This window comes from Lactuca virosa, chromosome 5 (assembly GCF_052849685.1).
Source record: "Lactuca virosa cultivar CGN04683 chromosome 5, Lactuca_virosa_CGN04683_v6, whole genome shotgun sequence".
NCBI classification, from domain to species: Eukaryota; Viridiplantae; Streptophyta; class Magnoliopsida; order Asterales; family Asteraceae; genus Lactuca; species Lactuca virosa.
In genome coordinates, this window is record NC_136430.1 from 363,576,508 (window position 1) to 363,589,245 (window position 12,738).

Here is a 12,738-nt window from a genome sequence, read left to right on the forward strand (position 1 = left end):
CATCTCAGGCGGTGGTGACTCCGGTAGAGAGGGAGTTGGGTGGGGTAGGGTTAATCAGAAAGATACAAATTTAATAAAAATAAAAGGGAAAACCAAATGGAGAGGGCAAAAAGGTCATTAACACACTTTCAATTATGAAACAGACCAAACTCGCAACAAAATCAAACTATTGGATCCCCGGTGCGAGTTCAAACTTTTTTGGCTAAAACATGCGAGTTTTGACATACCACATGGACCATTCTTGCAATTTTGTCTAAAGTATTCGCCAACAAAATTTTGAAAAAATTTACAAGCCAAATTTTACATAAATGAACATGATTACAAAGTTTTATTGCATCCAAAACAAAAACGTTTTTTTTTGCATCTAAAGGAAGATAGAAGGGTGTGTTATGTACTCTTTGTTAAAGTTTAGTATCGTACATGCATTTGAAGCGAACGTACATATTTGGAACGAAGCAAATTGATCACCTGCTGTGCGTATCTACTCTCTCGACTCCGACGTAAGAAAACTCTAGAGATAATACGAGATTTGAAGGAGAAAGAAGAACTATTACGTAGAGATGACAGGTAATTCCTTAGAATTCCATTTGAGATATAATTTTAAATATCAAGATAATCTAGGTTTCCTCTTTTGAAAAAAGTTATAAATTCTGTAACATTTGGTTTGTGTTATTGGAAGCTCGATCGGCCCAAAATAGTTTCGCTAAAATTTAATCGATATAAGTATGATTTGTAACCTTACCGTTCTCGATGGCGTTGTATGTTTGTATCTTAATTTTTCGATGATATGACAGTGATTAAAGTAAAGTTGAGCTGATTTTGGGGAAATTAAGACTATCATCAGCATCTCTATCCGATTAGTTTATATGAATTGTTAAGATTACTGTTAGCAATAAGTGTAGGCCTTATATTACCATAATCATATGCATATGTTCTGTTTATCAAACTAGAGATATTTTGGATTCATTTTGAACTTGATTGCCAACAAAAACAGAGAAAAAGAGCAGGAAATAAGATATATTCATGGATTTATGCACACTAACACACTAAAACGTGCATCATACATCATTTGTAACAATGGATGCTTTGAAGTTTGAGCATATTAAACCTGATCTTGCATAAGTGAACTAAATGAACTACATGAATGGTTTCTATTGGTTGAAAAGATGGAGTTCAAATTTGATAAAAACTATTGATTTTGGATGTGGAAGACACTCATCATTAAGTAGCTTTAGGGCATCATGAACATCATCAAGGCCCATGAGCTCTTTATTGAAATGCTTATGACAGATCATGTGCAAGAGCAGGAGATGGAAATTGAAGCCCTAAAGGCCATCCTAATGGATGATTTTGAAGGTTTGTGCAATAACTCTCTTCGTTTTATAAAATAATCAATCATCGTTAACTTTAAAAATCAAACATGTCTGTGTACTCCAGAACTTCACCCTAGTGAAAGTGGATTAAACACTTCAAATCGATGTTTTCTAATTAAGTTATCTCTTCAGGTAATAATTACATACCAACAATTCCTTATATTTCTTCTTCAAAATATATTATATATTAGAACTAAATATGTTATTATTGTCTATGTAACAGGATGATGAGACTGATGAATCTTCAACAAGTCCAGGTCTTACACCAGACATCATTTTTTCAGGTTTACTACTCAAAGATGCTTACATTATTAAAACCCAATTTGCTATTTTCTTTTTTGCAGTTCAATTGGGGTTAATTTTTTCACACACTGAGAAATATCCAGATGAAATTCCACTTTTGAATTTGAAAAGGTGTCTCACTACATCTTTCTTGATCTTACACTTTGACACATTGTTATAGATAAATGTTTTATTAACCCAAACAGTTAACCTATTTCAGTATTAAAGGAATCCCAGCATCAGATCTCAAAGTTTTAAAAGAAAAGCTTGAACAAGAGGTAAATTTAATTGCTATAAATTCTAACAGCAGTATTTAATTGCCACTTTTTTTTTTTGCAAATCCCAATATAGCTCTGATACAATTTCCTGTGGGTATGTTTTTAGCTTCATTGAATTGAGTAAGAGTAAACTAATTAGTTCAGAACTTCATGACCCAACAGACAAGCTTCAAGATGAGTTAAGTAACACTATATACAAAAATCTATTATATATGCATACATATAAAAATCAAATGAAACTTTATTTTTTCATTAATCGACATTCGTTTAGTATTATTCACTTATCCCATAATAATGTTATTATTATTCACCTCATGCAACTACTACTCATTTAAAATTGATTTTTTCAGGCATCAGAAAATCTTGGAATGGCTATGATTTACACTCTAGTTACATCAGCTAAAGAGTGGTTTGCTGAAAGATTTGATCAAGACACTGACAATGACAACATCAAAGAGGAAACAGCAAATAAGGATGAAGTATGATTTTGAATATATTACAACAAACTAAATTACAAATTTGGTCCCTGTACTTTACTCAAATCTCTAGTTTGGTCCAATTTAAGATTGGTAGTTCATTGTTAGCGAGACTAAATCCGCAACGAAATGCAAACGTAAGGACGACTTTAAAAATCGGACCAAACTTGCCGTTTTGAGTAACGCACAGGGACCAAATTTATAATTTACTTTATGTTAAAATTTCATTTGCAATTTGGGTTTTTTATATAATTGTTAAGTTTGATGGGTGAACTTGGTGTTAGATAATTGTGCCACGTGGAGAACCTGTCACTGTTGAAACATTTTTGGCATGGAGAGAAAAAATTGAAGCAGAAGTAGCCCTTGAGAGAGCCAAGTAAGTAACAGATTTTATTTATTTTCCAAAATTTATATGATTATTAATTACTACCCTTCGACTTTCAGGGTATTGCCAGAATCAGCCCTTGCAACAACCAAAGAAAAGAAACTCACTGGAAGACAGTGGTTTCAAAGTGGAAAAGCTTCTGCAGTAAGTTCTTCTGTTTATGTTTCAATCAAGTCACTCCGTCACCATGCTGACGTGGCACTGATGACTTCAATGCAATGACATGACATTGACATAGGTTTTATATTGTTACTTTTGGCAGAGACATGCAGCACCAATCATGGAAGGATCTAATGATGAAGAGGAAGATGATGATTTTGATGATGATTCTGAAGGTTTGTTTTCTCACTATTTTTTTTTTCTTTCTATTTAAATACTTGTCAATATATGGAATTTATTTTGAATATAATCTCTGTTTGGGTGCAGATGATGAGGAGGATATGCTGGATCATTATCTAGCTGAGAAATTTGACTCATCGAATAATTAGTAATTATTCAGCAAGAGCTACTTAGATAAAATTGTTACTTTCTGATCGACCACAATAATTCTAATTATTACCCAATAAGTGGTTTGTGAAAAGTTTAAAAAGATTTGTCTGCTTGGTTGTATAAAATTTAATGACACAAGAATAAATTGATCAGTGTAATATCAAAAACACATACTTCGATATTTATAAGAGCTAGCAATTCAACTAATTTGTTTATAAATTGATCGTTTTGAGATTACTTTTATAGTTCTCCATTCAAAAAAGTAGTTGAATAGGCCAAAGTGAGCTAAAAAAAACAAAGCATATCTCTGATGCATGATGCATACAAGCTCCAAGTTTGACTTATAAAACACAAAATTATGTATATATTAGACCATTGAGTGCGGGCACGTTAATGTCGATGTGCCTGCACCTTAACGCCGTGAACATCCCCCCCCCCCCCCCCCCCTATGTGATGCTCTGTGGCGGTGGTAACGAGATGCAACAGACGTTTCTTCTCCAATTCCTATAACCCTGTCATCCGTTTTTCTTCTTTAATTTACCTCACAAAGGCGTTGTGAGCTTGGAACACCATCCCTGAAAAAAGGTGGTGAAATGATGAAGAGGGTTTATGCCTATGCAGCCTTTCAACGGCGTTTTTTTTGTTGCCCATACAGTGCTGCCTTAATTTGCAAAATATGTCTGTGAGGGAATTTTATTGTTCATTTCAAATTAATTTTCAGCCGTTGGATATGAGAGAGTGTGGCCTTGTGGGCAAGTGGTAAGCAAAAATTTGACCCAATTTCTCAAAAGACAACTAGTTACCTTCACAACATATATTATATTTTATTTTTATACAATTTCTTTTACTTCCACTTTCTTATTTCTACTATGACTTTTATTATTCCTCACCAAAATTTCATTTGTTTTTACATTTTTTACCTCGAACTAATTATAAAGTTAAAGTAATGGTATCTTATAAGTTATGATTTTGGTCCCCTACTATATTTTAAAGTTACGTTTTTGGTTTCTTACATAATTGTTTTTTTATAATTTTCGTTTTTATTAATATTAATATTACTTTTATCTTTATAATTTCTTAAGTAATTATCATTTGTGTAATGTACCAATCAAAATACAATTTCAAAAATTATTTTTACCCGCATCCTCCATATATGATTGTTTCGATCAAAATTTTATTTTATATATTTGTGGTTCACTTTGCAAAGATGTTCTAAGCTGCAACGAGTGGGGTGAGAGAATACTAGTTAAATTATAATTACAATAATATTTATTGACTAATATTTAATAACTGAAAGTTAACTATTAAAACATTTACACATCCTATTAATATTTATTATTTTGGCATGTCTAAAGCGTGAGTAACCTTTAAAAGACTTAATATTTTTATCATATTATTTTTCTACAAATATTTTTATCAAAGACCTGTCTGTAAATAACCTAATTTATCATCATCTCATCTAATTTATCGTTTTAAAATACATATAATTTACCTTATCTATTATTACAAAATTACTTCATACATTTATTTTTATATATGATAAAATAGGTTAACTAGTAAAAAAAATAATAATAATATAAAATAAAATACTATTGAATATATAAAAGAATTTAAAGAAACAAGTGCTAGAGATTTATAAATGATTTGAATAACCGATAAAAAGCAACATATTATAATGATAAAAAGACTTTATAATAATCTATAAAATAACAAAAAACTATAAAATTAATACTGGGCCTTATTGGATTCGGCCACACTAAAATATAAGTTAAATGGGTTGAGACAATATGATATTTTAAATGGAAAATTCGTTATGCGTAGTATAAACCATAAAGGCCCAGGAAACCGAGGGTTCCGCTTCCATCCTCGCCGTAAAAATCAGTGCCTCCGGCTCCGGCGGTCTTGCGTGCTTTCAACGCTTCGTCACTTCTCAGTCCTCCGTCTTCCGCCATTTTCGTACCTGTAACGCTTAACCTGTACAGGTATGACGGAATAACATTTTTCAGTCTTTCTCTGTTTGTCTGTCTGACCCTCTTGATAACTTTCTCTGGTCGTAGTGACTGAAGAACATTTTTCATTTTTTCATTCTTTCTCTGTTTGACGTAAGAAATCTTCATTCCGTTTTTTAATCGTGAATATCATATCAATCGATAGGAAGATGACAGGTGTTAGTTTATCGTTGTTGTTGACGATGCTCACCTCTGCGTTTGCAACTTTAGTTGATCGCTTCGATAAGTGTAATCTAATAGATTAGTCACTAATCACTTTAACTTTGTTATGCTTCATGCCTCTTTGTATGATTCATGGTGACTTGTAAATTGATTTTCATTAATCTTACGATGTCAATCACGTTCATGACTTAGGGCTAGTTTCTGGTAATTTCGGTAAATTTATTCATAGTTGCTAATCGTTTTATAATAGTACAATAACACGTTGAAGAATGGTGTGATTTCCAGAAAATCATATCTCGGTGAATATATTATTCTAAAAAGTTGAAGCAATCAATGTCTACACCGGAAGGAGAAGAGATCACAACAGTTTTCAGAGTGATGAAAACATGTTACGAGATGCTGAAAGACCGTGGCTACGAAGTTGAAGATTCAGAGATAAACATGACGAGAAAGGAATTCATTGAGAAGCACAACGGCACCATTAGAAGAGAAGAGCTTGCTTTCACCAAGTCCAAACCAAACAACACCGAACCAGTGAGCCTTTTGATTGCGTTGTATATTTCAATCTTCAAAGATGGAGATGATGAATGTTTTTGGTATATGATGCTTTTCAGATCTATGTTTTCTTTCCAAATGAGCTGAAGATTGGTGTGAAGGTAATCAAGGCGTATATGTTTCTTATGAGAGATGAGAACATTCATAGAGCAATCATAGTGGTTCGACATGGTATGACTCCCTCAGCCAAGGCATGTCAAGCGGAGATTGCAGGAATGTACCAAATGGATGTTTTTCAGGTCATTATCATGATTATAATATGCATATTTCCATATTGGATTCAATTGGATAGATAATATTTATTTTAATGGAGTGTGTTTTTGATACATATTGTTACAGGAGGGTGAGTTGTTGGTGAACATTAGATATCATTACCTTGTTCCTGAACATATCCCACTTACCAAAGAAGAAAAAAAGGAATTGCTGGATAGATACACTGTCAAAGAAGCACAGGTGAGTTATTCATTATTCTTGTCCACAAATGAATATGAATATTTGATTTGAGTGATTTGTGATTCTATTCCATATTATGGAATTGGTTATTGCAGCTACCTCGGATTTTGCATACAGATCCAATTGCAAAATATTACGGGTTAAGGCGAGGACAGGTTGTTAAAATTCTGAGACCCATTGAGACGGGAACAAGTGAGAAAGACAAGGATGCTTTTGATTCGAACAAAAAAGACCCTAAACAAGAGATCTGTTATGTCACATACAGAATGGTTGCCTAATTCCAATTCCAACCCTTAAAAAATAGCTTCCCGTCGTTTTGTTTTTAGGTGAATAGGTTAAAATATAGCTTTTGGTTTTAATGGTATGTCTATGTGAGAGTTGAGTTGAGTTGAGTTGACTTGACATAATAATAAGTTTGAAAATGACTTGAGAAGCGGATTTGGGCGTAAGTAATAACTATTATCATTAATACCCCAACTCAAATATGTTGGGCCCAAACGCATGTGAGTTGAGAGGCCTACATGCCTTACTGTAGTTAGTGTCGACTGTGGTCCATCAATTCACTCCCCTCATGTCATGCATGGGCTGTGGGCCTGTTCTGTGATATGCCTCTTAGAGGCTCTTACCCCCTCTGACTGGATTAGGTTTCTGGTTTTACCGACTCTTTTGATATGTCCCTCTTACTCGGTTAGATTCAATCATATCTGACTCAATCGACAACTATCAAACATTCTCTAATACATTAAGCAATTTTTCTTTGGCTTAACCTATTAATTCGTTTTACCCGGATTAAATAAAAAAACCACCATATATAGTTTTCCAGCTTAAGTACATAACTTGCTAACTCCATTAAGTAAATGAAAGTTGGATATACAGTATGTGCTACCATACTTACACATGTAATTTTTCAGATTCAGTTGAGTTCAACATTTCTTAGGCTAAATTTTTTATATGACTATTCATCAGCATATTACAAAGCTAAAAATTTCAACAGAATAATTGGTCACGAGCAAAACAAATATATAGTGTCTTTTATCGTTTAAAATAAGATCCGACTTTTTTTTTTCTTTGAACTTTGAGAAATAGGGTGTTGAATTGGCACTGTGGCAAGTCGTCTGTCTCTTTTTATTCATGGATGATCAATACAATAACAAGTATAGTAAGAAAATGTTATCACTGACTTTAAAATAGAATAATTCAAGAAACATTCTTTTTATAGTAAGAAAATGATATCCGAACAATAATTACTTTAATATAGATGATTTTCAGCGACTTCAATACGCTTCTTTATTAGGTAAAGTTTGTCTTTGTAATTTAACTCAAATGAGTTGACCTAGTGATCCTTGGAAGTAAAACGTGGGTTGAAGAGAAAAACAACTTTAATACTTTTTAGTTTGTTTACTTCTTCCCAAAATAGTATTCTTTTTCCCATCTAAACTCCTAAAAAGGTCGGATTCCATGTAATAAACTCCTGATTTTCAGTAATTACCCTTCAAACATAATCAAACAAATGCAACAGGAAATTATTGTGCTATAATTATGAAAGTTGAAAATACCTTTTTTTTAATCAAGAAACCATAAAAACTAGATTCCTTGATCAAGTTCAGAACCGCTAAAAGAAATTCGGTGGTGAATGAATAATGTATTGATAAAACCTTCAATTACGTACATTGAAACTCTAACAAAAATAAAATAATAATTATGGATAGAAAAGGACATTAAAACTTTATCAAAACAAAATATATAAATGGATTTAAAAATATTTTATAACTAATAAAGATAAAATTCTGAAATTAGTATCATAAATTTACAGTTTGTCTAAATAAATAATATAATTACTTAAAACAAAAAGTATCTTTTATACCTGATTTTTTTTTAAATATAAATTCATAATAATATACATTTTGAAACCTTAGTTCGAATTTTTATAAAAATACTTCGAAAATATTATTACACAGAAAATTAGAGAACAATATTCCGGATATAACTTGACAACGTGGGTCCAAGTTTCGAAGGTGCTATTTTTTTTTTTTCTATCGATTTGGTATGTGCTATTTATATTCTTTTAGTTCGGCAAGTTTTTTTTATCATTATTTTTGTGTAAATTAGGGGCCTAAAAAACGTGTTACGAAATCATAGAACCGATCTATATACAATTATACATTATACCAACCAAAAAGAAACCGCTATACCAATCGATATAATAGGAAAAAGCCGATTCTTTGTCTGTTGTGGACCGGGTTTTTTATACATAATGGAATAATGTTGCTTAACTGAAGAGAGTAAATTAATATAAAAACTTAATTTAATGGAAGCTTGAACCTGGTGTGAAAATAGAAAGATCAGGCCAGCCATTCTCTCCCCGACTCCAACAGCTCGATTCTTCTCTCACTGCGTTCGGATTATTGCTACCATTCAATCTGACCAAAAAGTTGCTTCCAAAATCATCTGCAATCGGGTTTCGGATCAAAACATCATCATCGGATTTACTCGCCAGATTGGAACTCAAACCATCCATTAACAAATTCCCAAAAGGTCCCATATGATTTGATCCCAACACTGAACTCAAATTTCCACCATTAGATTCCAAATCCAGATTATTACCATATCCATAAACAACACATGATTGCTGTTTCTGTGGAAGTGGAGGTGCAGCGGCAGGTGTTGGTGGTAGAGGTGGTTGTTGCGTCGTCGGCGATGTGCGTTTGTTTGGATTTGAAGAGCGTTTGGTGGCTTTGCGGATGCCGCCACCGATCGGGATGTTACGCAGAGTGCCGCCTTTGGTCCAGTACCGTCGGCAGTTTTTACAGAAGTGACGAGGCTGTGAGAGATTGTAGTTGTTGTAATAACAGAATTTGGTGTTGCTGGAATTGCATCGAGGGCAATTGAGATGCTCATGCTCTGGAAACGGAGGATTCATATCCATCTGCGATGAAAACGTTGAAGGGTCTCGATGCATTGATTTTTGCTTCCTAAATCGAATCCGATGGAGTTTGAAGATAGGAAGCGGCGTGTAGTTGAAGTTCAGAGGAAGAAAACAGAACTGAAACAAAAACTGGACAAGTATCAATGGAAGAAGGAGCATAGTCCGCGTGAAAACGACGACCACCGCACGACACCACTCACTTCTCTTCATATATATATATATATATATATATATATATATATATATATATATGGTTGAGAACTTGTATATTAACGACAACTAAACGTGGAATGTTGGATCAAAATCAACTCATTAAGACATGATCATCATCTTACGAATCTCATTTAATATTTAATTTTGTGTTATTGGAAATATTAGTAAAAATGCCTAAAATTAACACAATAAATATAAATTTCGTACAAGAAGAAAGAAGTCATCACCTTAATTAAGAACATGTCAACAACTCACAATCTATGATATAAGTGTAAATGCATCTTCAATCACACACTAATGTTACACTATAAATTATACTATAAAATGCTTCAACCATACACTATACTTAACACTATATAAATTTTAATATAACACTATATATAGTGTTGGATTTTAGTATAATACTAAATATAGTGTTGAATAAAAACAATATACTTAGAATATTTTTTTTAGTGTTAAATATAATGTAATGAGTTAGAGGACTTTAATGTTTACACTATCTTTTACACTATAATTATAAATATAATATAAAAAAAATAATGGTAAGGATTAGAGATGATCTAATATATCAAAGAACTAAAATCGGTCATACTTGAAAACAAAAATACATTGATGAATCATAAAATAGATAAACAATACAAGTCTATTAAAATTTTCACTAAAAAAAACTCATAATCAAACATTATATAGATAAATATTATTAAGAATCAAATTATATATCTATATCTACCATAAAGATAATCGTAACTATATATAAATTTCTAGTAATTTTTCTCTCTATAAAAAAAGTCTTTCCCCTTTTCAGAATACCCACGGTAAGCATCATGCTCTCAGAAGTGGATACAGAATGAAGAAACACAACAATGACTATTATAATATCATTGATTGATCCGAGTTTAAAAACTCCAAATATATTGAAATTAGAAATCAATCAACAAATGCATTAGCTTAGAAAAATAGGAGATAAACTCACTAAAATCCAACTCAAAAGAGAAAGTTGAAATCATATACAAATCTATTATAATAAATAAAGATTATTTTTGTAAAATGGTACATTGGCATTAAATTTGAGACATGTTATTTTTAAGAAATTTATAATTTTTTTTTCCACTTGTCAATTTATAGTGTTTTCTATTTTCATTTAATTGCCACATCACTATATTTATTATGGAAATAATGCCAATTGTAATTCTGTTAATTCCTTATTTAGTTTGCTAAATGCCAATTTTATTTTCAGAAGTTTATGCTTTTTAACTACAACCATAAATATATTAAGCTAAAATCAAGCTATGAATATCTTTCATGATAATAGTTATTCCATTTTTTAATTATACCCCAATGTATTTTTTTCATACAAAATCTGCTATTAATTGTCCGTGTGTGTAATCATCATGAAATGATATTGTTAATAATATATGATCCTATAGGGTCACACCTTTATCAAGTTGGCACATTTTATATATTTATTATAAATATGATTATTAATATATATATATATATATATATATATATATATATATATAGATTGTTGAATCTATATGTTCAAAAATCATTATGGAATGATATTGTTAATAATATATGATTCTATAGGGTCACACCTTTATCAAGTTGGCACATTTTATATATTTATTATAAATATGATTATTAATAAATAATATCAATTCTTGTATTTAATTAGGGAATAATTATTGTTTTGTGAATATAATAATTATAAAAGAGTATAACTAGTTATTACTTCATATGGTATGAATTAATAAGTCATGCACGACATTTTGGACTAGTTGGATTCTTTTGTCTTTTATCTAAAGACAAAGTTTATATTTTATAAACTTAGAGTTTATAAAAATTAAAGAATTCATCCTCTTTTGAGAGGTATGACCAAAATTAATAAAATAACATGGATGTTACTTGTCAACCTCCATGCTTTGTCTCCCATGCTTCTAAAGGCTACAAATACTTTAGAGTATTTTAATGGTTATGCCTTACTTTGGATGGACTATATAAGAGATGCATGAGGCTTGCAATTTTGCCAAGAAAAACTCTCTCTTCTTCCTCTTTATTCTTCACCAAAACTGTGGGCATGAAAGAGCTTGGAACTCTCACTCTTTTGAAGTTGCTCCTTGGCTTTTGGTGCTTACATTGTGTCTTCCTTTAGTGCTTATTTGTTAAGTACTCAAAGGCTTAGAGAACAAAGTAATACAAGAAGGAACTAGCATTCCAAGTGTCTTTATCTTGATGGTGGATACTTGTAGAGAAAATCATACTCTTTGATTTTTCTATCTTCATAAACACCCCAAAACCAAGTGGGTTCAAAGGCTTCAAATGTTATCATTCTAAAAACTCTTTGGTTATTTTAAAGTCTTCCGTTGCCGTTTTTTTTATGAAAAACGAACTTATATTTTGTATCAAATCCCATCAGTGGCATCAGAGCCATCTTTTATATTTTAGAATGATTTTTTATGTTTGATAATCTTGATTTTTGGAAAACAAGCATGAATTTCTTTTGGTTAAGAAAAATCCATATTTGTCTTCTTTGGCAACTTCTTGGTTAAAATTATTTTTTATATATAACCATTTTTCATGCATTTTGGTTATATAAAAGTTGTCTTATAGAAAACAAAGAGTTGTTTGTTATAATATTTGATATGTTGTTGTGTATAAACAAGCCATTTGGACCTTTATGTTGTGTTTGATTGATATCTATTTATTCATAAGATGTAATAGATAAATATGTAATTTTTCATTTGTTGATTTGTTGTAATAAATTAGTTAGACTAATTGTATTTCTTTTTAAATATAACAAGATGAAGAAATGACCTCCTTGAAGATGACTTAACCATTTAAGACCATAATCCCAACCATAAACTTCTACTTTTGGTTTTGGGCTTAATTATAGTCTTAATGGTTTAAGTGTTGCAACTTTCACAACATGACGATTTGAAGTCCTTTTGCAAGCAAGAGTTGACTTGGCAAGTGGGAGCTTGAAGACCTTTTTAAGTGTCCCTTAAATCCTTTAGGAAAGACTTAATAATTCTTTTGATGGCTCCCAAAAATTATTACTAGACATGGTTTGGTTTATACACATTATAATGCATTCATGTGATGTTTATTTTTATGTTATTGTATGTTACGTTTTG

The 12,738-nt window shown here is 31.3% G+C and overlaps 3 protein-coding genes across 4 annotated transcripts; 2 read left to right on the forward strand and 1 right to left on the reverse strand.

The window, feature by feature from the left end:
• Positions 1-436: 436 nt before the first annotated feature.
• On the forward strand, positions 437-3,464 carry LOC145115548 (uncharacterized). Of its 2 annotated transcripts, XM_079051850.1 has the most exons (11): positions 437-567; positions 1,291-1,356; positions 1,438-1,505; positions 1,597-1,630; positions 1,718-1,787; positions 1,876-1,933; positions 2,284-2,412; positions 2,694-2,785; positions 2,854-2,938; positions 3,057-3,129; positions 3,221-3,464. In XM_079051850.1, the coding sequence occupies exons 1-11, from the start codon at positions 561-563 to the stop codon at positions 3,280-3,282; spliced, it is 744 nt and encodes a 247-aa protein (XP_078907976.1). In that variant the 5' UTR covers positions 437-560; the 3' UTR covers positions 3,283-3,464. The 2 variants fall into 2 exon arrangements, with proteins under 2 accessions (XP_078907976.1, XP_078907977.1); XM_079051851.1 differs by lacking the exon at positions 437-567 and having other exon boundaries at positions 1,284-1,356.
• Positions 3,465-5,093: 1,629 nt separating this feature from the next.
• On the forward strand, positions 5,094-6,896 carry LOC145112911 (DNA-directed RNA polymerases II and IV subunit 5A-like). Its single transcript, XM_079049025.1, has 5 exons — positions 5,094-5,265; positions 5,740-5,988; positions 6,069-6,248; positions 6,349-6,462; positions 6,558-6,896. The coding sequence occupies exons 2-5, from the start codon at positions 5,788-5,790 to the stop codon at positions 6,738-6,740; spliced, it is 678 nt and encodes a 225-aa protein (XP_078905151.1). The 5' UTR covers positions 5,094-5,265; positions 5,740-5,787; the 3' UTR covers positions 6,741-6,896.
• Positions 6,897-8,585: 1,689 nt separating this feature from the next.
• On the reverse strand, positions 8,586-9,594 carry LOC145112602 (uncharacterized). Its single transcript, XM_079048748.1, has one exon. The coding sequence runs from the start codon at positions 9,545-9,547 to the stop codon at positions 8,768-8,770; it is 780 nt and encodes a 259-aa protein (XP_078904874.1). The 5' UTR covers positions 9,548-9,594; the 3' UTR covers positions 8,586-8,767.
• Between the last annotated feature and the right edge of the window lie 3,144 nt (positions 9,595-12,738).

Coding starts and splice junctions, on each gene's coding strand:
- LOC145115548 (XM_079051850.1), top strand. Junction 1,788..1,875: donor CCACTTTTGAATTTGAAAAG/GTGTCTCACTAC, acceptor AACCTATTTCAG/TATTAAAGGAATCCCAGCAT. Junction 2,939..3,056: donor AAAGTGGAAAAGCTTCTGCA/GTAAGTTCTTCT, acceptor TACTTTTGGCAG/AGACATGCAGCACCAATCAT.
- LOC145112911 (XM_079049025.1), top strand. CDS start 5,788: ATGTCTACACCGGAAGGAGAAGAGATCACAACAGTTTTCAGAGTGATG. Junction 5,989..6,068: donor AACCAAACAACACCGAACCA/GTGAGCCTTTTG, acceptor GATGCTTTTCAG/ATCTATGTTTTCTTTCCAAA. Junction 6,463..6,557: donor ACACTGTCAAAGAAGCACAG/GTGAGTTATTCA, acceptor TGGTTATTGCAG/CTACCTCGGATTTTGCATAC.
- LOC145112602 (XM_079048748.1), bottom strand. CDS start 9,547: ATGCTCCTTCTTCCATTGATACTTGTCCAGTTTTTGTTTCAGTTCTGT.